We start from the raw sequence: 27,743 nt of genomic DNA, 5'->3' as shown, positions 1-27,743 counted from the left end.
TCCAAAGTGGAGTTTTTCTATTAACAAAATGGAGTAGCTTAGGTCCTTCATTCCCCCCTTCTCTAGGATCCAGGACAGACCCAATCATGGGTCTGGGGTCAGCTCTATATTGTCTCCTGCTAAGGAGACCATTTGTAGGGCCGCATATTGGGATCTGAGTACCATGAGCTGCACCGTGTTGATGTGGCTTTTAATGAAGACCACCAATTTGTTTAGTAAGCATGGCCTGAAGGTGAGCAATAGTAACAAGATAATCAGGGGCCCCACCAAGGAGGATATGAGAGTTGCAAACAAGGGGGATGAATTGAACCAGGATTCAAACCAGGTTTGAGACATTTCTCTTTCTCTTTTTCTCTGACTCAGCCCTTCTCTTATCTTGGCCAGGGACTCCCTGACTACCCCCGAGTGATTCACATAAAAACAACATTCTTCTCCTAATGCAGCACATAGGCCCCCCCGTTGGAGAAAAACCAAATCCAATCCCCTTTTATTCTGCAGTACCACTTCCACCAGAGAACTCAGTGACTCTTGGAGGTGGCTGATTGAGCTTTCTAGTCTTTCGATATCAAGGTCAATGGCTGCTCTTAGGCTAGAATAGTGTTGATTTTGCACTATTAAAGAGGATATCCCAGTTCCTGCCCCTGCTCCCCCTAACCCCAGTAGGACTGTGAGGGTTAATGCCAAGACTGGCTCTCTCTTGGACTGGTGTGAAGCTTCTAGTTTCAGGAGGATTTCATCATTGGAGTGATAGAACAGTCGGGGGACTAATAGTACCAATACCCAGAAATGTTTGGAGTCATTTAGCACCTGCCCGTGAATACAAGGGGCTAAGCCTGTGGAGCAGGCCCACCAATTTTCCTGGGGAGGCACCAGGTACCCGGTTGTCGCTATAGAATCTGTAGACTTGCAGGGGTGTTGGTAGGTTTGGGGGACATTTCCTATGCAAAGGCCCTGCCCAGTTACTCATTGGAGGGTTAATCTGGCATCTCCTTTCTGCTGCCATCAGCAAGCTTTGTGGGTTTTGGTTTGAATGTAAACTCCCGGGACAGCTATACCTTCATAATAGGGGGGTTTGATGTCATAACATAACCAGCAACTGCCAGTCAGGTCCAGGCGAGTGGAATTTAGGACTTGATAGGAGTTGATTATCATATTAAATAACAGGTCCTGATCATCCTTAATGTTAGGTCCCATAAGGCTAACTTGAGGGGAATCGCTTGTATTAGTAATGTAGGGCCCAGGAGGCATTTGGTTAGGTTCTCGAGCGGGGGTGTGGCCGGGCCAAATGGGGGCATGTGTAGGCTCTCGTGGCACTAGGACTGAACTGGGCCCTATGCCCCGATTTGGACCAATCTGTATGGTTCCTACTTTCAACCTGACGGTGAACAGCAACCCTTTGTCATATCCTGGCTAAGATAGCCGGAGGCCCCAGGATTGTCCGGCTTCCCAACCGGGGAACTTTTTTCCTTCAGTTGACAATTTGAGCCTCACCGGATTGCAAAGGAAGTTCATACAAGGCCCAGTTATGAGGGACCCCCTTATATGTCCCCCAGTTGACTCAGTGGGCCCCGGAATTCGACCCAAGGTAATCAAATCACCACACATAGAGGGCTCCCAATCGACCGTCCCCATTTACTCGCATCCCCAACTGGCGCAATAAAACTTATCAGCCCCCCCACAGTTATTGATGGTTGCCCTGCCCCGTCTCCCTCCTGGGCACACATAGAAGGGCGTTTCCCGTAAGCTTGCCCATTGGATGTAGTGGCTGCATCCAGGCCCTGAGTTAGTGGGCAGCCGAGTATTACACTTATCAATGCCAGCCCCACATTTGGGCTTGCCGGGCGTCTTTACCTCCCATTCGCCAATGTCCCATGATCCCACAGAAGACAAAGGTCGAATTCCAAGTCTGGCCACCAGGTGTTTTTGGGGTGAATGGCCGAGGTGGAGTTAATTACTTCTCCCATAGTTGTGCTTAGAATCATCCAAGTCAGGTTCATTGGTTGATGAGGGTTAGCGGCAGCACTAAGCCATAAAGACAACAGTATAAACAGTACTTTTATCGTCTTTGTAGCTTGAGTTTGAGTGGATTTGTTTTGTCCAGCTTGGTCTTCCATTGGGGGAGGAAGTCTTCCCTTAGGGTGAACAGGTCTGCAGGCCGTACATGGGTGTAGTGAACCCAAGTAGATATGCCGTCAACCTTGAGAGCAGTGGGTGTTGTCAAGACAACTAGGAAGGGCCCTTTCCACCTGGGCTCTAGGGTCTCTTGACAATGGCGGTGCATGTATACCCAGTCTCCTGGCCGGTAGCAGTGGGGTTCAGGTGGTGGGCCTGATTCATATAATGCCTTAAGCCTCTTCCACGTGTCCCTGTGGGAGTATTGTAAGGACTGGAGACAAAAGAGTAATCTTTGATCATCTATCTCTTTTAGCACCTCTATCTTTAGGTTAGGAATTATTGGGGGAGGAATCCCATACATAATTTCGAAGGGGGTAAGTCGCAGTTGGTAGGGAGAATTTCGCACCCGGTATAGGGCAAAGGGGAGGAGAGCCACCCAGTCCCCGCCAGTCTCAGCAACTAGTTTTGTTAATGTTTCTCTGAGTGTTCTATTCATCCTCTCTACTTGTCCTGAGCTCTGGGGCCTATAAGCACAATGCAACTTCCACCTAGCCCCCAAAGCCCAGGCTACCCCCTGACTTACCTGAGATACGAAGGCTGGCCCATTGTCCGACCGCACCTGTGCCGGAAACCCGAACTGCGGCAAGATGTCTTCAATCAGCCTTTTGGCCACCACCTGTGCTGTTTCTCTCTTGGTGGGGAAAGCTTCTACCCACCCTGAGAAGGTATCTATGAACACCAGTAGATATTTGTATCCACATTTACCCGGTTTTACCTCAGTGAAGTCCACCTCCCAGTATGCTCCTGGTTGACTCCCGCGTTCTCTAGACCCGTGGTTGGCTGGGTGATGGGCAGCGCTGGTGAGCTGGCAGGCCTTGCAGGTTGATACGATATTTTCTATCGTTGATCTGACGTCTCTCATGGTAATCTTGGCATGTGTAATCAGGTCCTGCATCTTGCGGGTTCCCAGGTAAGTGGCGTGATGCATCCTCAGTAACACCTGCTTTCCTAGTTCCTCCGGGAGGATCAGGGAGCTGTCCGCTGCCTGCCACCCAGCCGGCCAGTTGTTGGGTCATAGGCACACTTTTTATCCAGGCTAAGTCTCTTGGTGAGTAGTTGGGAAAAGCTGGCAGAACAGGGCTCCCGGGGTCAGGCAATTGAAGGGTGGCTTCTATCATGGTGCCCTGGGCTGCATCTCAGGCTGCTCTGTCTGCCAAATTGTTTCCCTTTGAGGTCAGGGTGTCTGACTTTTGGTGTCCCGGGCACTGTATTATAGCTAGTTTTTAGGCAGCCATAATGCGGCAAAGAGGGTTTTTATTTCTTCTTTATTTTTGATCATTTTACCCTTGGCCGTGAGGAGGCCTCTCTCTCTGTAGATGGCTCCATGTATATGGGCAGTAGCAAAGGCGTATCGGGTATCGGTAATGATGTTAAGTTTTTTGTCCTTTCCCAACTGGAGGGCTTTTGTTAAGGCGATTAGTTCAGCCCTTTGAGCCGAAGTGCCCGGAGGTAATGCTTCCGCCCACACGATTTGGGTTTCTGTGGTTACGGCTGCCCCTGCATACCTGAGCCCATCTTGGACGAAACTGCTTCCATCCGTATACCAGGTAACTTCAGCATCCGCTAGAGGGCGATCTTGCAAGTCCTCTCACGTTCCGTGTACTTGGGCTAGTATGTTGCTGCAGTCATGGATTGGGGCTTCCAAATCCGGGTTAGGAAGCAGTGTAGCCGGATTGAGAGCAGTAGGCTGCAGAAAGATGATTCTGGAGGGGTTTAGCAGTAATCCCTGGTAGTGGGTCAGCCGAGCGATGCTGGTCCACCTATCTGGGGGTTGTTTTAGGACACCTCAATGGCATGAGGGGCGGTGATATGCAACTCTTGCCCCAGTGTCAATTTATCTGCTTCCTTGACGATTAGGGCCACTGCTGCAATCATGCGGAGGCATGGGGGCCAGCCTGATGCCACGGGGTCTAGGCATTTAGACAAGTAAGCCACCGGCTGCTTCCAAGGTCCCAGGTGTTGCACCAGTACCCCCTTTGCCACTCCTTGTTTTTCATCTACGTACAGGAGAAAGGGTTTTGTAACGTCAGGCAACCCTAGGGCGGGGGCTGAGAGCAGGGCCGTTTTAATAGTTTTGAAAGCGGTCTCCATCAGCTCCGTCCAACTGAAAGGGGTGGTACTTTTTGTGGCTTCATATAAGGGTTTAGCCAGTTCTGCATAATTTGGGATCCAAAGACGGCAGAACCCAGCAGACCCCAAAAATTCTCTCACCCTTCGAGGTGAATCTGGGGTAGGGATTTTGAGTACCACCTCCTTTTGTGCCTCTGACAGCCATCTCTGTCCTTCCTTTAATACATACACTAAGCAGGTGACCTCTGGTTGGCATATCTGAGCCTTTTTGGCTGAGGCTCGGTACCGTAATTTTCCAAGGGTCTGCAATAGTTCTCGGGTGCCCATAAAGCAAGTCTGTTGGTCCTTTGCTGCAATTAAGAGGTCATCTACATATTGTAACAAGGTTAGTTGGGGGTGTTGTTGTCTGAACTCACCCATATCCTCATGGAGGGCCTCATCGAAGATGGTGGGAAAATTCTTAAATCCCTGTGGCAGCCGGGTCCAGGTCAGCTGGCCATTGATTCCTTCTTCCGGGTCAGACCATTCAAAGGCAAAAAGGTCCTGGCTCTTGGACACCAGGGGGAGGCTGAAGAAAGCATCTTTAAATCTAAGACCGTATACCAGTGATGGTCCGGTGGGAGAGAGCTCAGGAGGTTGTATGGGTTCGGCACTGTAGGGTGAATATAAAACTTGGCAGTTGACTTCTCGTAAATCCTGCACTGGCTGATAGTCACGAGAATTTTGTTTTTTGACAGGGAGCAAGGAGGTGTTCCAGGCCGACTGGCAGGGTCTCAAGATTTTCTGGGCTAGGAGCCTGCGGATATGGGGGGTGATCCCCTGTCAGGCCTCCAGAGTCATGGGGTATTGTCGGGCCCAGACGGGGTCAGCCCCTGGCTTAAGATCTATGTATACAGGAGGGTGGTGTTCGGCAAAACCAGTTCCCCCTGTCTCGGCCCACGCCTAGGGGAATTCATCTAGCCATTTTCGAATGTCTATTGGAGGCGGTATAGGTTTCTGGTGCAGCCGATAATCATCTTCTAATTGAATGGTCAGTACTTGGATCGGTCTGCCCGACTAGTTGAGTATTTTGGTTTCCCCCGGGAGGAAATGAATTTGGGCCCCCATTTTGGTCAACAGGTCTCTTCCCAACAGAGGGAAGGGGCATTCCGGAATGACCATGAAAGAGTGGGATACCCGGCCCGCACCCAAGTCCACTGATCTTCGGGTAGTCCATTGGTATTGTTTCATTCCAGTAGCCCCCTGCACCCAAGAGGTCTTTCCGGCCAGTTTTCCCTGGCGCTCTAGCAAAACCAAATATTGAGCCCCTGTATCGACAAGGAAGTCAGTTGGGGTCCCCTCCACACTTAGGGTTACCCTGGGTTTGGGGAGGGGCGCCGAAACCCATCCTCCCTAATCGCTCAGTTCTTCAACGGCCAGGATGGGGGTCTTTCGTGGTCCCTTCTTTTTCTTAGGGCATTGCTTGGCCCAATGTCCTTCCTCTTTACAACATGCACATAGGTTTTTTCCTAATGCTGGTCATGTACGGGGACGGTTCTTACCTTCAGCAGCCAGGTGGCGCAACTGGCGCTCCCTCTCTCCCGAGTCAGGAACTGTTGCAGCCAGCAGGATGCATGCCATGTTACGGGTTTGGCGATCTGCTGCTTTGGCTTGCTTTTCCTCGTGGGTTTCTCGGGTGTTGTAGACTCTTTCTGCTACTGTTATTAAATCCTGGATACTCTTTTCACCCAGGCGTTCAAGTTTTTGTAACTTCTTCCTAGTGTCGGGAGCCACCTGGTTGACAAAATGCATTATCAAAGCAGCCTGAGTGCCTTCTGCTTCTGGATCCTTGGGGGTGTATTGTCTAAAGGCCTCCATTAGCCTTTCCAAGAAGGCTGCTGGACTCTTGATGGGGCCCTGCTGAACATCTCCCACTCTAGCTAGGTTAGTAGGTTTCCATGCAGCTGCCTTAAGCGCCCCCAGAAGAGTCTGGAGGTAGACCCGGAGCCTCTCCTTACCTCGTGCTGTATTGTAATCCCAGTTAGGTCACGATAGAGGAAAAGAGGTGTTAATTTCATCTATATTAGTGGTGGGTTCTCCATTTGCCCCTGGGACCCTTTTACGGGCCTCATTCTGTGTTCTCTCTCTCTCTTCTGTGGTGAAGAGAATCTGGAGCAGCTGTTGGCAATCGTCCCAGGTGGGCTGATGAGTAAAAAGCACAGTCTCTAGAAGGTTAGTTAGATCTCTAGGGTTGTCTGAGAACTTAGCATTCTGGGATCTCCAGTTATATAGGTCACTAGTAGAGAAGGGCAAGTATTGATGATGTTGGTTTCCTGCCTCATTGGGGGTGGGGGGGTGCTGGCCACTCGTAAGGGGAGGACAACAGTTGAGTCTGCCAGCCCCTCCGGGGACCTGGCTTGCCGATGGCGAGTATTTTGTGCGGCCCCCCCCAACCCTGTGTTTCGTCCCTGGGTGAAGGAATGGCGAGGGGCTGGTGGCGGTTCGGGGGGTTGGTAAGGGGGAGGAAAGAGAAGTTCTTCTTCTGTTCCCCCCTGCAAGATAGGGTATAGCGGCACCGTTGGTTCAGATTCCTTGGGATTCTTCAGGTTCTTTCCTACACGTGTCACCAACACCTGAGGGGTAGAAAATCCCTGTTGAGGCAAAAAAGCTTTTACCCAAGAAGGGGGGCGCAATATGATATTTTCCCATACTATGATATAGGGAACTTGGTCAGGGTGTCTGATCCGCGGTTGGAGGATGATATCCCGGACTTGGTGTACAGTTCCCAAGTCGAAGGTGCCTTCTGAGGGCCAGCCTACGTGGAAAGTCGCCATTCTGAAGGTGCAAAAAGTGATTAATTTATTCCTTTTAATTTTTACACTGAGGTCATGAGTGTGCATCTTGACCTCCTTAAAATTATCAGTAACCAAGGATAGAGGTGTGGGGCTAGAATGGCGTTGCCCCATCGTCCCAGGATTAGTCAGATGTTGGTAAATTAACACAGACTGTACGAACAGCCACACAAACAGACAGAGAGGCAGGAGAAATACACCTCTGGAAGTCCGGAGGTAAAATCGAATGACGACGGCCTCCAGCCATTCAGCAGGAGTGACCTGCTATCGTCTACAGAGAACAGGGGCACTCCGTCCCCCCACGCTGGGGTCGGGGACGTCTCCCAACGACCCCCACCAGTGACTCTCCGGCGCATCCACCTGAGTCGTATACCGGTCTCAGAAACCAGGCCCTACCAGGAGTGAAAAGAAAGACAGAAAAAAGCTTACCGGCTGCAGATGACTTCTCCAGATCGGTCTTCCCGTGGAGCCGGTGGGAGATCCCGGACAAGCCCCCAAATGTTGTGCCCAAGTCGCAAAATCTCCCAATGACCACCAGGGAGCTGATATCTGATGCAAAAGCAAGAGAGTTTTTATTACCAAGCTCGAGCTGGGGCTCCCACCGATACCGACGCAGCGGCTATAGGGAGGAGCCCCGAGTTCTGGGTTACATTGCTTGTATATGATATTCTCGCATGAGAAATTTGAAAAATGGGAGTTTCCGGGATGGGAGACATCTAATTGGTTACCTTCTGTGGAAGGGTTAGGTGTTGTTTTCTGATTGGTTTTTATTTTCCCAGGCTGGCCCAGGGTTCTGATTGGTTCCCATTTCCTAGGTAGACTACGTTAAGTCAGGAGATTTTGGTCTGGGGTCCGACTGGCTCGAGGGTGGTGGGGTGAGGTCAGGGGATTTCCAAAGACCCTTTTCCTGGAACCTTCCAAAGTGGAGTTTTTCTGTTAACAAAATGGAGTAGCTTAGGTCCTTCACTTAGTCCTTAGGATTTTCCAGGAAAGAATACTGGAGTGAATTGCCACTTCCTACTCCAGGGATCCTTCCCAGTCAGGGATTGAACCTGCATCTCTCTCATCACTTGCATTGGCAGGAGGAATCTTTAGTGCTAGCACCATCTGGGAAGTCCTTATTATAGTTTGCCTACAATATAGAAGACCTGCGTTCATTCCCTGAGTAGGAAAGATCTGCTAGATAAGGAAATGGCAACCCACTCCAGTGTTTTTGCCTGGAGAATTCCAAGGACAGAGGAGCTTGGCAGGCTATAGACCATGGGGTTGTGAAGAGTTGGACACAACTGAGCAACTATCACTCATACTCACTAAAATAATAAATGCTGAAGAAGGTGTAGAGATTTCTACATGGTTGGTGGAAGTATAAATTGTTATTGCCACTGTGGAGAACATTATGGAGCTTCCTTAAAATCCAAAAGGAGTTGCCATATGATCTACTAATTCTACTCCTGGGCATATATCCAAAGAAAACTCTAATTCACAAAGATTCATGTACCTCTATGCACTGTTTACAATAGCGAAGACAAAGAAACAACCAAAATGTCCATCAACACATGAATGGATAAAGAAGATGTGCTTTATTTATATAGTGAAAGTCACTTAGTCGTGTTTGGCTCTTTGCGACTCCATTGACTGTAGCCTGCCAGGTTCCTCTACCCATGGAATTCTCCAGGCAAGAATACTGGAGTGGGTTGCCATGCCCTCCTCCAGGGGATCTTCCCAACCCAGGGATTTAACCCACTTCTCCTGCTTTGCAGGAGGATTCTTTACTGTCTGAGCCACCAGGGAAGCCCAAGAATACTAGAGTGAATAGCCCATCCCTTCTCCAGGGAATCTTCCCAACCAAAGAACTGAACTTGGGTCTCCTGCACTGCAAGCAGATTCTTTACCAGCTGAGCAAAAAAAAAAAATAAATAAAAGAATATCATTTAGCCATTAAAAAGGAGAAAAAATGCCATTTGAAGAAACACGGGTGGACCTGCAGGTATCATAGTGAGCACAGTAAGTCAGACAGAGATACATACTCTATCACTTATATCTGGAATCTAAAATATGACACAAATGAACATGTCTGCAAAACGAAGACAGATTCATAAATATAGAGAATAGATGAGGCTGCCAAAGGGGATGTAAAAGGAGGGAAGGACTGGGAGTTTGGGATTTTCAGAGGCAAACCAGTAAATATGGGATGAATGAACAACAAAGTTGTATTGTATAGCACAAAAAACTATATTTAATACCCTGTGATAAACCATAACAGAAAAGAATATGAAAAGTAGTATATGTGTATAATTGAATCACTTTTCTGTACAGCAAAAATTAAACACAATATTGTAAATCAACTATTACTCAGTACAATTAAAAATAAATTGTTCTAGGCAATAGAAATCATTTTTAGGCAACAACAACAACAAATATTAAAATGCATAAACAGTCTAAATTATTAATATTTTTGGTGGGTGGGATGAACATCTGTATGAAGATCAACTTCTTTATAACAGCATACTATGGAATAGTGTATATTGAGCTGGCTGTCATCCTGGAAAAATCTAAAGCACAGATTAACTAATTTTTACTATCCCTAATGTGCTTCCAGACTTTATCTTTCTTAATTTAATTGGATATTTTTGACATTTTAGACACTTGACCAATATTTAGATAAATATACTCACTTTGCTTTTAAATATGTCTGTGATAACTAATGAGTCATCACAAGAGTAGCCTATTGTTAGTTAAATTTATAAGAACTGGTCCCAAGAAGGTCAAATGAAGATTATTACACTGAAAGTTCTTTGATGGCTACTGCTATGTGTTTTTCATCTTAATAGTCCATTCAACAAACACAATGTATGAGGTATTATATTACATGCAAGTTAATATAATAGTTTCTGGGTGACACTGGAGCCAGACATGGGATCAGTGTTAGAAAGAAAAGTATAGGTTATATGTACTGCTCTCCGGAGTTATGTTGATAGGTTTTGTATTTGTGTTTTACTACTGTTATCTTTGTTCAATTATTTCAGGTTATTTCAGTGATTGTGGGATTGTGGCATAGAAGACTAAAAGAAAACAGACCTTAATTTAGACCAACAGCTGGTGGTTACACATGTAATTAATGGGGAAGACTGTTTACTGGTATTTATTTTAGAACCGATCCCATCCCTGCCAAAGAAAATGGCAGTGCTGAAACTTCACATTTTCAAAAAGCCAGTTCGTTTGGTTTCCATGAACTTGCGGCTGTAAGAAATTTACTTAATTTTCTATACTGCATATGTAAGAGTCAGAATTTATACAGAGAATAGAGTTTTATTTTTATTCGATAATGGTCCTCTGGTTTTGATAGAGATTAAGTGAAATTCATAGCATATACTCTGGGCTATGAAATTATATGTCTTAAAATACATTTAACATGTTTTTCCATACAGTTGAAGCATTTCAGTAGCCTAATAGATACCACAAGTTGGTCTAATGAACTCCGCGGGTGACTTTGCAGCATAGTCTATGCAACTTTGACATTTTCATAATTAACCAAAGTCTGGGGATCCAGTTCTAAGTTGGTCTTTTGCCCAAGCATTCAATTTGTGAATATGATTAAGAAGTTGAATTTTATTTTTGAGCATTTGGCTTCAGTTCCTAGAAGCCATGCTACTGAAATGATTTTGTTTCTAAGCATTTCCTTGTGGAGGGTATAATTTCCGTAAAATAGTGTACTTTAAGAGATATTTCAGTTCAGTATAGTCTATAACATGATTTTCTCCATACAACATCCCCTTGCCTTTGCAGGACTGGTTCTTCTTCATTTTCCAGATGGCAGCTTAAATATCACTACCTAAGAATCCTTTCTTGAGTGATCTATGTAGTTTCCACCAGAACATTCTCTACCTCAAATTATGTTAAACTGTGTTAATATACCATCTATGATATCTGTCATTAACATATTTAAAGGCCCCACATATATGGAAACTGTAAATTCCTCTTATTGTTTTTCCAGTGTAATTCAGATAATTGTTTGTTAACATTTTGAGGTTGTTTCTCTTTCCTGACTCTGTGGAAAACTGGAAAAAGAAATGAAAACAAAGTAAAATTTTTCTTATTTTCTTGGCTGACTATATAAGATCAAAGAACTTCAACAGCTAGCATTTATTTACATTTAGCTGTACATTAATTTTATAAGAAGATTTTCAAAAGAGTAAAACTTCTTCAAAGTCTCTAATAGTATTTTTTAAGTACAACTCTCTTTCCTAATTACTCATTCTGTGATATGCTTTAAATTGATTATTGATACCATCTTCTATCACTTCTGAGCCAAAATCTGAGCATGGTGTGGAATTCTTTCTCAACGACCACTCTGTAAGTCACCGTACATATTTGTGTATATTTATGTGTATACAAATACCTTTCCTATCTGTCATAAGTGCTAATTTATACCTATTTTAATTATCTGTCTATGTTTATCTTTTTACCTATATGTCTATTTTTCTCTACATTTAAAATGGGTAATCAATAGGGACCTACTGTATAGCATAGGGAACTCTGTTCAATATTCTGTAATCATCAAAATGGGAAAATAATTTATAAAAGAATAGATACTAGAGATCAAATTACTAACATTTATTGGATCATGGAGGAAGCAAGAAAGTTCCATATAAACATCTACTTCTTCTTCATTGACTACACTAAAGCTGTTGACTGTGGATCCACAAGAAACTGTGGAAAAATTTGCTGTATGACTCATCAGAGAGCTCAAACCAGTTCTCTATGACAACCTAGAGGGATGAGATGGGGTGGGAGAGGGGAGGAGGTTAAAGAGGGAGGGTACTTATGTATACCTATGGCTGATTTATGTTGATGTATGGCAGAAACCAACATAATATTGTAAAGCAATTATCCTTTAGTTAAAAATAAATAAAATTTTTAAAAAGAGATATAGGAGTACCAGACCAGCTTATCTGTCTCCTGAGAAACCTGTATGCAGATCAAGAAGTAACTGTTAGACCCAGACATGGAACAACTGACTGGTTCAAAATTTGGAAATGAGTACATCAAGGTTGTATATTGTCACCCTGCTTATTTACCTTATGTGCAGAGTAAATTATGTGAAATTCTCAGCTGGACGAATCACAAATTGGAATCAAGATTGCTGAGAGAAATAACAACCTCAGATATGCATATGATACCACTCTAATGACAGAAAATGAAGAGGAACTAAAGAGTCTTTTGTTGAGTGTGAAAGAGGATAATGAAAAATCTGGCTTGAAACTCAGCAAAAAAAAAAAAACAAACTAAGATCATGGCAACCTGGTTCTATCACTTCATGGCAAATAGGTGGAGAAAAAGTAGAAACAGTGGCAGATTTTATATTCTTGTACTCCAACATCACTGTTCACAGTGACTGCAGCCATGAAATTAAAAGATACTTGCTCCCTGGAGGGAAAGCTATGACAAACCTAGACAACATATTAAAAACCAAAAACATTACTTTGCTGACAAATGTCCATCCCGTCAAAGCTATGGTTTTTCCAGTAGTCGTGTATGGATGTGAGAGTGGGACCATAAAGAAGACTGACTGCCAAAGAATCGATGCTTTCATATTGTAGTGCTGGAGAAGATTCCTGAGAGTCCCTTGGAGAGCAAGGAGAAAAAAAAATAGTCAATCCTAAAGGAAATCAACTCTGAGTATTCATTGGAAGAACTGATACTGAAACTCCAATATTTAGTCCACCTGATGCAAAGAGCTGACTCATTGGAAAAGACCCTGATGCTGGGAAAGATTAAGGGCAGGAGGAGAAGGGGACGGCAGAGGATGAGATGGTTGGATGGCATCACCATCCAGTAGACATGAATCTGAGCAATTCTGGGTGATAGTGAAGGACAGAGCAGCCTGGTTTGCAATAGTCCATGAGATGCCAAAGAGTTGGACAAGACTTATGGACAGAACAACTATATATATATATACACACACACACACACACACACACACACACACACACACACCTGAATCACTTTGCTGCCCACTTGAAACAAAAACAACATTGTTAATAAACTATAGACCAATATAAAATACAAAATTTTAATGAAATAAAATTCTAATCAGTTCCTTCCTTTCTCTCTTTATCACCTTTGCCACTTCCTGGATTCAGGTCATTTTTTGGTCTGAGCTACTGAATTCAATCTCCTGTGTTGCCCACTCCATTACATTCTAAATTTACAGAGGTATCTTTTTCTAAAAGTTGATCTCTTCCACCTTAATTCCCTGTAAGGCTCCTGAATGTCTTAAAGAAAAAAACTAACACCTTAGCATCATGCCCATACAATTCTTCATGATGCTTCCACTGCTACTTTTCAGTTTTATCTTTTTCTTCTCTCCATTCTGAACTTTAAATATAAAAATCTGAAACTGCTTGTAATATTGAAAACACTCTTATTTTCCATACGCTTGTACCTTTGTTCAGAGAAGGCAATGGCAACCCACTCCAGTACTCTTGCCTGGAGAATCCCATGGATGGAGGAGCCTGGTAGGCTATAGTCCATGGGGTCGCTAAGAGTTGGACAAGACTGAGCGACTTTACTTTCACTTTTCACTTTCATGCATTGGAGAAGGATATGGCAACCCACTCCAGTGTTCTTGCCTGGAGAATCCCAGGGACAGAAGAGCCTGTTGGGCTGCCGTCTGTGGGGTCGCAGAGTCGGACACGACTGAAGTGACCTAGCAGCAGCAGCAGCAGTACCTTTATTGCTTTCTCTCTGAAACAATCTCAATGCTTTACTTATTCCAATTTACTAATGGGTACCTTTCAAAATTTGGCTGAGCTATAGATAGCATATTGAAAAGCAGAGACATTACTTTGCCAACAAAGGTCCGTCTAGTCAAGGCTATGGTTTTTCCAGTGGTCATGTATGGATGTGAGAGTTGGACTGTGAAGAAGGCTGAGTGCCGAAGAATTGATGCTTTTGAACTGTGGTGTTGGAGAAGACTCTTGAGAGTCCCTTGGACTGCAAGGAGATCCAACCAGTCCATTCTGAAGGAGATCAGCCCTGGGATTTCTTTGGAAGGAATGATGCTGGGGCTGAAACTCCAGTACTTTGGCCACCTCATGCGAAGAGTTGACTCATTGGAAAAGACTCTGATGCTGGGAGGGATTGGGGGCAGGAGGAGAAGGGGACGACAGAGGATGAGATGGCTGGATGGCATCACTGACTTGATGGACTTGAGTCTGAGTGAACTCCGGGAGTTGGTGATGGACAGGGAGGCCTGGCGTGCTGCGATTCATGCGGTCACAAAGAGTCAGACACGACGGAGCGACTGAACTGAACTGAACTGATAGCTTCATTTAAAATGAGTTTTAAAGCCTCTCGTTTCAGTTAACTGCTTCCTGTTTCCATAGTGCTTTGACTATCTCTGACAGTATTTATTACTCTATATTTATCGTGTTTCATTTTTCTGCCTCCTCCACAGGCTATGAGCTTGTTTAAGAAAAATATTATGATTTTTATCTAAATTTCTCATATATAGCATAGTATCTAGGCCAAGATTTATGTTGAACATTGTATATAAATGAAAAAAATAGTCATGGAACCAAGAATATTGTCTTCTATTTGAAAAAAAATTCTGCAACTGGAAAAAGAAGGTGTAAAAGTGATTGATATGGAAAAAATTTGCCTCTGTTTCTGCTTACTGCATTTCAGGAAATGTTATAAGCAATTTTTATAATGGCTGCATTTCAGCAATGTAATTATCCCAAAAGATTAGTGATCCATTATTATGATCCATTTCCGTATCAGGGCATTGAGACAAAAGGGAGTTTATTTACCAAAGGTCATACATTTTCTTAGCCTGGCTTCCTCTGAAAGCACAGTCTGAGACAAAGGGGTACATTGCTAAAATTTCATTAGATAATGCAAAATCAAGGATGAAGGAATTAGGAAAATGGGACTGAGACTGAGAAAGAGACAAGCAATATAATGCAGCATTATTGAGTTGAACAACACTTGTCAATTGCAACTCTCTGGGTCTCCAACATCGTCTAAGAGGCTTTATACTGAATGTATCTCAAGACCATCTTTCCATTGAAAAGGGAAAGGGAAGACATATTCATGGATTCATGTGTCCCCTTGGTTAAATGTTTTCCCACATTTATTTCTGGGTAGGGCAAGCACACGATGCCCTGGCATTATATGTCTTTTCATCATCAGAAATACAGCAGGGGAGGGCACTGCAGGGGAGAGACTGGAAGTAACATTGATTTGCACCCCTCTGAAGCCATTTGAAGTCCATGTGTAGATCCTTAATGTAGCAATGTCTAGAATGAAATGGCAGCCAAAGGTCCTGGAGAAGGTCTGGCTGGAAGGGTCTGCAAAGGTACATAAGAAAAGTCTGGTATGTGCCTATGATAAATGGTGAAATCTTATTTTAAGTACTGGCAGTCTGAGTCTAGACCCTACAAATCAATGTTACCCTTCAGCTTGGACAGTAGCCGTCCTTACCCAGTGCTTTGGCAGGGCATATGTCACAGAGACACACACAGAATAAAATTCTTAAAGAACACGTGGATGCTTCTGTTTCTGAAACCATACCACCTACAATCCAAAACATCTACTTTCTTGACTGCATACTGCTTAAAAGTGCAAAGTCGCTCAGTTGTGTCTGATTCTTTGCGACCCCATAGATTGTAATTTACCAGGTTCCTCCATTCATGGGATTTTCCAGGCAAGAATACTGGAGTGGGTTACCATTTCCTTCTCCAGGAGATCTTCCAGGCCCAGGGATTGAACTCAGGTCTCCTGCATTGTAGGCAGACGCTTTACCATCTGAGCCACCAGAGAAGTCCGTATACTGCTTAGGAGGTAGGAAAATACTTCTGCATGATTTTTCTCTGCATCCTATATCCAAACCCGTGATCGTCGGTCATGGGGATGCTGATATGGAAGACAGACAGACTCAGAGTCTGCAAAGCATGTGATCAGCTGAAACATGAAGACAAGGTGAAAAGACAAAGGATCTCCCCAAACTCTTCTCTCAGGTAGCATGCCTGCAACAAATTCTGACTTACAAAATATTTCTCTATGTTCCAATTTGTGGTGCGGGGGTTTGCAAGAAAGTATATTCGCAATAGCTGTATGTGGCATGTAAGGTTATCCTCTATGTGGTCATCTACTCTATGGTGGATTATCCTCTATGATGGTCATCCTCTATGTGGATTACCACTAAATGTTAGAATAATGAATGGCTTTATTTTTATAAAATAATTTAGTAAGATTCAATTTCATTTTTAATTGAAGTGTATTTGACTTACAATATTATATTAGTTTCAGGTGTATCAGTATTAACTCAGTCACTCAGTCATATCCTACTCTTTGAGACCACATGGACTGCAGCACACTAGGCTTCCCTGTCCATCACCAACTCTGGAGCTTGCTCAAACTCATGTCCATTGAGTTGGTATCACCATCCAACCATCTCGTTCTCTGTTGTCCCCTTCCCCTCCTGCCTTCAATCTTTCCCAGCATCAGGGTCTTTTCCAACGAGTTAGTTCTTCGCATCATGTGGCTTAAGTGTTGAAATTTCAGCTTCCGCATCGGTCATTCCAATGAATATTCAGGACTGATTTCCTTTAGTAGTGACTGGTTTGATCTCCTTGCAGTCCAAGAGACTCTCAAGAGCCTTCTCCAACACCACAGGTCAAAAGCATCAGTTCTTCAGTGCTCAGCTTTCTTTAGGGTCCAACTCTCACATCCATACATGACTACTAGAAAAATCATAGCTTTGACTAGACAGACCTATGTCAGCAAAGTAATGTCTCTGCATTTTAATATTGTGTCTAGGTAGGTCATAGCTTTTCTTCCAAGGAGCAAGCATCTTTTAATTTTGTGGCTGCAGTCACCATCTGCAATGGTTTTGGAGCCCAAGAAAATAGTCTGTCACTGTTTCCATTGTTTCCCCATCCATTAGCCATAAAGTGATGGAACAAGATGCTATGATCTTCATTTTTTGAATGTTGAGTTTTAAGCCAGGTTTTTCACTCTCCTCATTCACCTTCATCAGAAGGCTTTTTAATTCCTCTTTGCTTTCTGCCATAAGAGTAGTGTCATCTGCATATCTGAGGTTATTGATCTTTCTCCCAGCAATCTTGATTCCAGCTTGTGGTTCATCCAGCCTACCATTTTGCATGATGTACTCTGCATATGGGATTTCTTTGGAAGGAATGATGCTAAAGCTGAAGCTCCAGTACTTTGGACACCTCATGCGAAGAGTTGACTCATTGGAAAAGACTCTGATGCTGGGAGAGATTGAGGGCAGGAGGAGAAGGGGATGACAGAGGATGAGATGGCTGGATGACATCACAGACTCGATGGACGTGAGTCTGAGTGAACTCCGGGAGATGGTGATGGACAGGGAGGCCTGGCATGCTGCCATTCATGGGGTCGCAAAGAGTCGGACACGACTGAGCGACTGACCTGAACTGAACTGAACTGAACTCTGCATATAAGTTAAATAAGCAGGGTAACAATATACAGCCTTGATATATTCCTTTCTCAATTTGGAACCAGTCCATTGTTCCATATCCGGTTCTAACTCTTGTTTCTTGTCCTCTATACAGATTTATTAGAAGGCAGGTAAGGTGGTCTGGTATTCCCATCTCTTTAAGACTTTTCTATAGTTTGTTGTGATCCACACAGTCAAAGGCTTTGTTGTAGTTAATAAAGCAGAAGAAGGTTGTTCTCGAGTTTCCTTGCTTTTTGTATGACCCAACAGATGAGTAATTCAACATTTTTATAAACTGTACTCCAAAGTTACTAGAAAATATTTACTATATAAAAAGGTAAATTTAAAAATTCAGTTGTATATAAAATCTAGATTTTAAGTTATATTCATCTAGTATAATTTATATTTTGCCCATATCTTTAGTAGATAATATTGAAATTTTTAGAGGAAAATGTGACTTTTTGAGGCATATATGAAAGACAATTTAATCAGTTTAGTATAATTTCTACATTTGCTCCAATATGTATTTCTTGATGAAAATAAGTCAAGCATTATGAACTCTGAATAAAATTAAATTTGTCATTTTAGTTCTTTACATCATTAGATGTCATTAGAACATAAACTATGTAAAAATCTTGGTTAATAATAGCACAATTCATGATTTTGCTGAAAGAAATTCAAAGATAATTTATGGGATACAAATAAATAATTTATGAATTATATATGTTCACTTTATACTTACCCAGATATCCTTAGGCAGTCCACAGACTCAATCATCCAAAAACCAAATGTAACTTGGTTTTTATTATATCTAAATATTTAGATATAATGTATGTGTGGCCTTATTTGCACACTTGACCCAGATGCCACAAATACTAGGGGTGGTTTTGCCCATGTTTGTAATAAATGCCTATACTCTGTTCTACCATCCTTCACGCCACTCCAGTACGGTAGAGTACATTACTCCAATCCAGTCGTTCACATCACTGCTTCTGTGTTTCAGGGACTGGGCCAATCGAGCAATTCATTCCAGTTAAACAGTTGTTAATAAATTGACAAAACTAAAGCATCATTTTAGCCCTATTAAACTACTGGTAATGTGTTTAACTAGATAATGTTTAACCATCTATATGCAAATATGGAAACACTTATAGATGACAAGGGCTAAATATTCTAACTCACTGTACAGTATTACCATAAGGCTTTTAGCTATTGAGAAAAGTCTTATTCAAATATCAGCCATCTCCTTGACTCCTCACAGAATTTTATTTAAATCATCTTAATTGATTCCTCATGCTAGAAGAAACCTCAAGTTTCCTCTTCCCTGAATGAATGAATAACCCAGGTAAATTGCCTTATGCCTTAAAATCATAAAGCATTTGCTTATTATCTTATTTTTGTATAAGACAAAAGTATTTCTGGACTTGTAGAAATTTTACTGAATAGTGCTAAAAGTATCCTTAAAAGATTATAGTATTCCTGCTTTTTATATATTCTCTTTTGAATGGATTTCTAATAAGGAGCTTTTTGGAGACAGATGATAATCAATAATAAAATGTTATGTAATTTTTTACCTCAAGTACTATCTCATCTCTGCTTTTTCCTGTTGAAGTCATAGACTCTGGGCAGTACTTTTCAAAAGGACATTGCTAATTTGATACTTAGCTGTTGTTTTTATGTTTGTTTCCTTAATAATTATAATTTTGATATGTTGTGCTCATTGAACTTAGATTATACAAAACTTCATTCTTGATCTCCCTGTAGAGGCCAAAGGAGAAAACAGAGCTGCTGTACAAATATCTTTAGAAGAAACTCTATGGTTGTAAGCCTACCTTAAACCACAAAGAAACCTAAATGTCTTTTTGTTTTTCCCAAAAGCTATATTTTCATTTATTGAATTTCTCAAAGAAATCTCACATAAGGTAAATGTAGGTGTTTTGTATTTTGATATGGTAAAGATGGTTTTTGTTTTTCTTCTTTTATACATAAAAAGTAAAGCAGAATCTCCCCATTTTACCTTGATTCTTGCAAAATGATTTATTATTCAAAAACTGTCTTCACTTATAGGTTATTGATATCCTGTAACATGTTCTAAGTTCAGAAAAAGAGATAACATTCTTTAATATAGTCTCTAAAGTTTTCTACCAGAAATTTAGTATAGTTAAGTCCATTTCCATGAGATAGCAAAGCCACTCATAGGCCAAAGTATTTTTAAAGTAGTCTAAATGTTCACTCTCAAGTACCTATGCAACTGAGACAATGTATTGGCATCATAATTAAATATTTATAAAAATCCTGCTGCATTTGTGGGGCACAGATATATTCTCAGTGTTAAATCCTGACATGGAAGGGAAATCAGATGTCCAGGCGTGACAGATTTCTCAATGCCAAACAGTTCAATGGTTCCAGAAAATGTTCTTGTGATCTTGACCTGAGTCAAACGGCACAAGCAGGACAGCTGGGAGGACAGATCACACTGGGGAAGGCAGGGAATCTCACCCTTCTGGCTGAGTTAAGTCCTATAGCTTGTGTTTGCTACTACAATTGTTTGAACCTTGATTATGAAGTCATGACATCCAGACAGCATATTTCTTACAAAATCCTCTTTGGTGCCAGAGGCCTAGACAAATTTCTTGCTTCAAGACAGATTGAAGCTCATAATCGTGATGATTTGTGACATTCCCTTTCCTCCCCAAGCTACAAATAATCAGAATATTTGGCCTAGAATAAGAACTTTTCAAAGTGAATTAAATAATTTCTTTGGAAAATTTCAGAGCAGTGAAAGTTTGTGTGTATGTGTGTACTGCTGCTGTGGCTGCTTCTCTATACATCTGATTTATTCTTAGGTTAGGAGATAGCTTAACCTCTAAGATTAATATTTACCTAAAATAGCTATTATTGAATTTATCTAAAGTAACCCCTTTATCCATGGTGAAAGCACTGCAGACAAGCTGGTTGTGGTTATTTCTCTTAGAAATGGATTGTTCTTTACAAGAACACAATTTTTTTTTTTTTTTTTTTTGAGAGCTAAACTTCTCCTACTAAGGTCAAATAGGTTTTTTAAAGTCAAGTGATGAAATTAAATGGCTGTGAAATATTTGGAATGCAAGTTAATATTTTAAAACTTACAAATGAAATTACTTTAGGAGAAAACAGTTCAAAATGTTTTATTGAACTCAGAAGTAAAGATTAGATAGTATAAAGTGCAGAAACTTGAAACAATGTATTTGTAGGGCCAAAGAGCAGTTTTATTTATAAGGAGTTTGTAGAATATGTCAATTTACTCAACTGTGGTAAGTTATTCTTGTTGTGGTTTTCAGTGTGTGAGAAATGCTATCAATTTTCTAAAGTATGGCACATTCCAGACCCTCTATCCATTCCATCAAATATCATGAGTACTGGCTACATGGAAAATATCCATCAAATACCCTATTCTCTCCCTGTGAAACTTGTGTATAGCAAATCCCTCTGTGTGCATTGCCTTTTCCTTATTATATTTTTTAATCTAGAAAATTCATTCTCGTCCAGGAAGAGTCAGCTCCAATATCGCCACTGTTTGGATCCTGCCTTGACTTTTCCAGGCAAAGTGAAATTATACTTCCATTAATCAAGTATTTATAATTAATTATAGATAATAATTTAACTATCAGAAACCCCAAACCTCAATGTCTGTGCTGCTCTTTGTGTTCTTTTCTATATCCTCAAAACTTTCATACTGCCTTTCCACGTCATTGGTAATTATACCACATTGGTTGACTCATTGCTGTGGCTCTGTACACATTGCTTCCCTCCATCAATCTCTTTGCATCTCCCACTCATTTCCCCCCTTCTCTAGTTTTCCATCCATACCTTCATCCATATCACCACTGGATGTGACTTTTAGTTCACCAGCTCATATTAAAATGTTCACTTGGAAGACATTTTTGAAAATCAGTTACAAGATTCTGTTATCTAGTTTACTTTTTGAAGTTGCAGATAAAATAGTTAGGGCTTCTCTGATAGCTCAGTTGGTAAAGAATCGGAGTGCAATGCAGGAGACCCTGGTTCAATTCTTGGGTCAGGAAGATCTGCTGGATAAAGAATAGGCTACCCTCTCCAGTATTCTTGGGCTTCCCCCGTAGCTAAGCCAGTAAAGAATCTGCCTGCAGTGCAGGAGACCTGGGTTTGATCCCTGGGTTGGGAAGACCCCCTGGAGAAAAGAATGGCTACCCAGTCCAGTATTCTGGCCTGGAGAATTCCATGGACTGCGTAGCCGATGGGGTCACAAAGAATTGGACACGACTGAGCGTCTTTCACTTTTACAAGACAGTTGAAAAAGCAGGTGATAAACCTATTCTTTAAGAGGATATCATCTAAACCACACAGAGATAAATATGTTTGCAATATGTATTCTAGGGGACAGAAGGTACATCAATCTAAAGACACAACTGAGCTGCTGAACTTCCAGTTTTTCTCCAAAATATCCTGAATGTCACCCATGAGTGCCTGAGACCCTCAGACCCTCCATGGATAGGTGAGGGTACACATGTCAATTTGTACATTAAATTTCTATAAAACTTGACTACTTTCTTTTTAATTTTAATTTAAAATGTATATAAATGAAGTTTTATTTTGTTTGTTTTATTACACTGAAGACTATTAATTTAAAAAATTTCTCTTTTAGTATCTGTTTTATACTCTACAAGGATATAATAGAGCTGTGTTGAAAAATACCCTATACTAAAGTACGGAACACAATTCAGAGCAAAGACAAATTTTCTAGTGTTTTTCATTTTTTTTTTAACTCTCTTGTGGTAACTGTTTTCTAAACAGTTATATTGAAATATTCATCTACCATACAATCATAAATTTCAAGTGTACGATTAAATGGCTTTTAGTGTCTATAGAGTTGCCTGACCATCATCAATCAATTTTAGAATATTATCTTCAATCCACAAAGATCCTATATATGTTAGCATCCAGTCCCTATTTTGTCCTCTTCTCCCCTGTCCCAGCCCTAGGCAACCACTAATCTGTATTCTCTTCCTACTTGCCTGTTCTGGACATTGCATATAAATGGAGTCATAAGTCATACGGTCTTTAGTGAGATTCTTTCAGTTATGTTTTCAAGGTTCATCCGTATTGTAACATGAATCTATACTCCATTCCTTTCAATAGCCTAATAGTATTCCATTGTATTGATACACTCCATGTTACTTATGCATCAGTTGATGGATTGATGCACATTTGGGCCTTTACACGTTTTAGCCATTATAAACAATGCTTCTATTAACATTCATGTACACGTGTTTGTGTGGACATGTCTTTGTTACTTTTGGGTATTATATCTAGGAGTGGAATTACTGGATCATATGGTAACTCTGTTCTACCTTTAACTGTTAAACTATCATTCTTGTTTTGTTTTTGTTATTTTTTTTTACATTTTTTCCCACCAGCAATGTATAAAGGTTCTAGTTTCTTCAGATCCTCAGCAACACTTGTTAGTATTTTGTTTTTGATTATAGTTATCTTAGTGGGTATAAAATGAGAGCTCATCTTGGTTTTTTTGGGGGTGGGGGTTAGTTTTTTATTTTTTTAATTTTAAAATCTTTAATTCTTACATGCGTTCCCAAACATGAACCCCCCTCCCACCTCCCTCCCCATAACATCTCTCTGGGTCATCCCCATGCACCAGCCCCAAGCATGCTGTATCCTGCGTCAGACATAGACTGGCGATTCAATTCTTACATGATAGTATACATGTTAGAATGCCATTCTCCCAAATCATCCCACCCTCTCCCTCTCCCTCTGAGTCCAAAAGTCCGTTATACACATCTGTGTCTTTTTTGCTCTCTTGCATACAGGGTCGTCATTGCCATCTTTCTAAATTCCATATATATGTGTTAGTATACTGTATTGGTGTTTTTCTTTCTGGCTTACTTCACTCTGTATAATCGGCTCCAGTTTCATCCATCTCATCAGAACTGATTCAAATGAATTCTTTTTAATGGCTGAGTAATACTCCATTGTGTATATGTACCACAGCTTTCTTATCCATTCATTTTGATTTGTGTTTTCTTGCTGCCAGATGATGTTGAGCATCTTTTCATATGCTAATTTCCCATTAGTGAATCTTCTTTAGAAAAATTCCTATTTAGATACTTTGCTCACTTTTAATTAGGATTATCTTTTTTTATTATTGAGTTAGAGGCATTCTTTGTATATCACAGTTATGAGAACCTTATGAGATATATGACTTGCAAAATTTCTCCTGTTTGGGGGTTGTCATCTTTCTTCTTTGACAATGTCCTTTGATGCTCAAAAGTTTTTTTACTTTTCAAGACATCCAATTTATCATTTTTTTTTCTTTTGTTCTTTTTGTAGCATGTTTAAGAAACTATTGTCTAATACACAGTCAAAAGTTTCTAGGCCTGGGTTTTCTTCTAACAGTTTTATAGTGTTAGTTTTGATAGTTAGATCTTTGATTTATTCGAATTAATTTTTGTAGGTAGAGGTAAGTTCTATTTGTTTTAAAATGTACAGAATAATAAAAAATATTTATTTGGCCTTTGTTCCTGGTTTCTGGCCCATAACTTCTAAAATTATTGAAATCTCCTAGGTGATGGGAGTATCTTTTGTATGCTAATGACTAATGACTAGGGTCCCCTGGATATCTTTGTGATTAGGCTGATCTCCAGAAAGTCCAATGCATAATTACAGAGTTGGAACTTTCAGGCTCATTTCACAGCCTCCAAGAAGGGGAGAGACTAAGCATTGAGTTCAATCATTAATGATTGATGATTTATTCAATCATGCCTATATTATGAAACTTTATAAAAATCTCTAAATGATAGAGTTCAGAGAACTTCTAAATTGGTGACACATTGATATGCTTTGGAAGGTCATGTGCCTTGAGAGAACATGGAATTTCCATGCATCTGCCTTATACATTGCTTTATGCATCTCTTCCATTTGGCTGTATCTGAGTTTCATCCTTTATAATACCAGTGAATATAAAGTGTTTTCGCCAGTTCTGTGAGCTGTTCTAGCAAATTATCAAACTTAAGGAGGGACCTGTGTAAACTCGAATTTACTGCTGGTGGGTGAGAAGTACAAGTGGCTTCTGGAATTTGTGTCTGATGTCTGAAGTGGGGTAGTCTTGAGAGCCTAAACCCTTAAGTGGTGGGGACTGAGCTAATTCTAGACAGTAAATGTCAGAATTAAATTGAATTGTTGGATGCTCAGTTGATGTTGAAGAATCAAAGAATCACAAAATTGGAATGCTGTTTTCACTGTTATTAGAGGCCTTCCTCCCTTGTTTCTTTGTCTTTCTCACTAATGTAACTGAAGTACCATAGTAGAAACAGTAATGCTTAACAAAGTCCATTTGCACTCCTGTGCTTCCCAGTCTCAATGCAATTAAGGGTCGATAGATCTTTGAGCAGCTCAGCACTGAAAAGCCAATCTAAGATTCTCCAGGCTCTCTTCCCTTCTGTTGAGACTTCAGAAGATCTTTTTGTGGAGATGTTATACTGGCCATCAGATCAGTCCTTGAAAGATTATGTGGAGTAGAGCCCTTTGCTGATCTAGTGATGTGAAAGTCGTTCAGTCCTGTCCAACTCTTTGCAACCCCATGGACTATATAGTCCATGGAATTCTCCAGGCCAGAATGCTGGAGTGGGCAGCCTTTCCTTTCTCCAGGGGATCTTCCGAACCCAGGGATCAAACCCAGGTCTCCTGCATTGCAGGCGGATTCTTTACCAGTTGAGCCACAAGAGCAGCATATCTAAGCATATCTAAATATATCTAAGCTAGATATATTTCTTGTTTTTCAGTCATTTGGTCCTGTCTGACTCTTTGTGACCCCATGAACTGCAGAATGCCAAGCTTCCCTGCCCTTTGCCGTTTCCCGCAGGCTGCTCAAACTCACGCTCATTGAGTCAGTAATGCCATCTAAGCATCTTGTCCTCTGAGGTCCCCTTCTCCTCATACATTCAGTCTTTCCCAGATTGTTTCTCACATCAGGTGGCCAAAGTATTGGAGCTTCAGCTTTAGCATCAGTCCTTCTAATGAATATTCAGGATTTATTGCCCTCAGGATTGACTGGTTTGATCTCCTTGAAGTCCTAGGGACTCTCAAGAGTCTGCTCCAACACCACATTTTAAAAGTATCAATTCTTTGACATTCACCCTTCTTTATGGTCCAACTCTCACATCCATACATTACTACTGGAAAAGCCATAGCTTTGACAATATGAACCTTTATCAGTCAAGTGACGTCTCTGCTTTTTAATACACTGTCTAGGTTTGTCATAGCTTTTCTTGCAAGGAGCAAGTGTCTTTTAATTTCATGGCTGCAGTCACCATCTGCACTGATTTTTGAGCCCCCCCAAATAGTCTCTCACTGATTCCTTTATTTCCCCACCTATTTGCCATGAAGTGGTGGGACAAAATGCCATGATTTTTGTTTTTTGAATGTTGTGTTTTAAGTCAGTTTTTTCATTGTCCTCTTTAATTTTCATCAAGAGACTCTTTCGTTCCCCTTTGCTTTCTGCCATAAGGGTAGTGTCATCTGCATATCTGAGGTCATCGATATTTCTCCCTGCAATCTTGATTCCAGCTTATCTTTCATCCGTCTCTATTTCTTTGCGTTGATCACTGAGGAAGGCTTTCTTATCTCTCCTGCTATTCTTTGGAACTCTGCATTCAAGTGGAGTTTGCCACTTTACTCCTTTGCCTTTAGCTACAGCCCATGGAGAAGGCAATGGCAACCCACTCCAGTACTCTTGCCCGGAAAATCCCATGGATGGAGAAGCCTGGTAGGCTGCAGTCCATAGAGTCGCTGAGTTGGGCACGACTGACCGACTTCACTTTCATTTTTCAGTTTCATACATTGGAGAAGGAAATGGCAACCCACTCCATTATTCTTGCCTGGAGAATCCCAGGGACAGAGGAGCCTAGTAGGCTGCCGTCTATGGGGTCGCACAGAATAGGACACGACTGAAGCAACTTAGCAGCAGCAACAGCAGCATGGGGTTGCAAAGGGTCCGACATGACTGAGCGATTAACACTTTCACTTACTTTTCATATGCATAATACACATATATAACTGGATAATTATCAAGCACCTGTCAAATATAAAATAGGATTTCATAATATTAGAATGAGTCATCTTACTGAACATGATTTCTAAAGTTTTATCTCTGCCGTTGTAAGTTTGGGTGACTCAGGATTTTTTTCCCTATTGTGTAGAGTTATATAATTAGCCATTTGTGATGACTGTTACTAGAATCAAACATTGTATCCTAACAATATTGGAAGGAGAAAAAGTGGTAGTATGCAAAAAATTAAGGAAATGAATGATAGGAATAGAAATATATTATAGAATACTGTTAGCTTTGATTGTGTTTTTGAAATAAATTCTATTTGGCTCAAGAATAATCGCAGAAAACAAGATGAGACTCTGTGGTATACCAGGTTACTGACAGTGATATAACTATTCTAAGTTATCAAGAATGAATTGAGATAGTGACAGTAACAAAGTTTAGGATCAAACGAGTGTCAGTTAGGCCTGAGAGTTCTTCTAACATAGCTTTTCATTAGAATAACTCTGCATGCTTTCATCACTTTGTTCATGACTACTCTGTCCTCTTTCTTTCTGTGACTTACACGTTTATTTGCACTGTTAGATTTCTCAAATAATATTTATTTCAATAATCTTGACTTGAAATCTTGTTTTTACTTTTTAAAAAAGAAAAAAAACATGAGAAAAAAAGGACCTATAAGGCCCTACATTTTGAGCAAAGCAACTGAGCTAATTAGGTTGTCACAGAGATTCATCATGTCAATCTAGGTAAAACTGGCAACCATGTATGTTCCTAACGATATTTTAAGCAAATCATTGACTGTATCTATTGTCAATTAAGAAGCAGGTCTGTGAGGGCAGCATGCATTTATTCCAGGTATAAATCCCTGAAGAAATCAGCCATGTGTGCATTATACCTACAGGGATGTCGTTGACTGATAACTGGTACAGAACAAACAAAAAAGTGTTTTTTAAAGTGAGAACACAAATAACATCTAATTTCAACGATCCATTGATATTTCTTTGCTTCACTGTATTCATGAGAATGGAGACTGAATATTCCAGAGGAAAGGAAAAACAATACCACGTTGTTTTTTCTGCTCCAAAGTCGAAGTAGA

At 41.1% G+C, this 27,743-nt stretch overlaps 1 protein-coding gene across 1 annotated transcript; it reads right to left on the bottom strand.

The window, feature by feature from the left end:
- Positions 1 to 2,056: 2,056 nt before the first annotated feature.
- Positions 2,057 to 7,190, bottom strand: LOC128052196 (uncharacterized). The gene is given in 9 exon segments (XM_052644671.1): positions 2,057 to 3,149; positions 3,247 to 3,397; positions 3,400 to 3,960; positions 3,963 to 4,832; positions 4,835 to 4,911; positions 4,913 to 5,528; positions 5,787 to 6,248; positions 6,348 to 6,426; positions 6,522 to 7,190. Coding segments are annotated over 9 exon segments (4,578 nt in total).
- Between the last annotated feature and the right edge of the window lie 20,553 nt (positions 7,191 to 27,743).

The sequence above is a fragment of the Budorcas taxicolor genome, chromosome 1 (genome assembly GCF_023091745.1).
Source record: "Budorcas taxicolor isolate Tak-1 chromosome 1, Takin1.1, whole genome shotgun sequence".
Taxonomy (NCBI): Eukaryota; Metazoa; Chordata; class Mammalia; order Artiodactyla; family Bovidae; genus Budorcas; species Budorcas taxicolor.
This window is presented reverse-complemented; position numbering and strand designations above follow the sequence as displayed.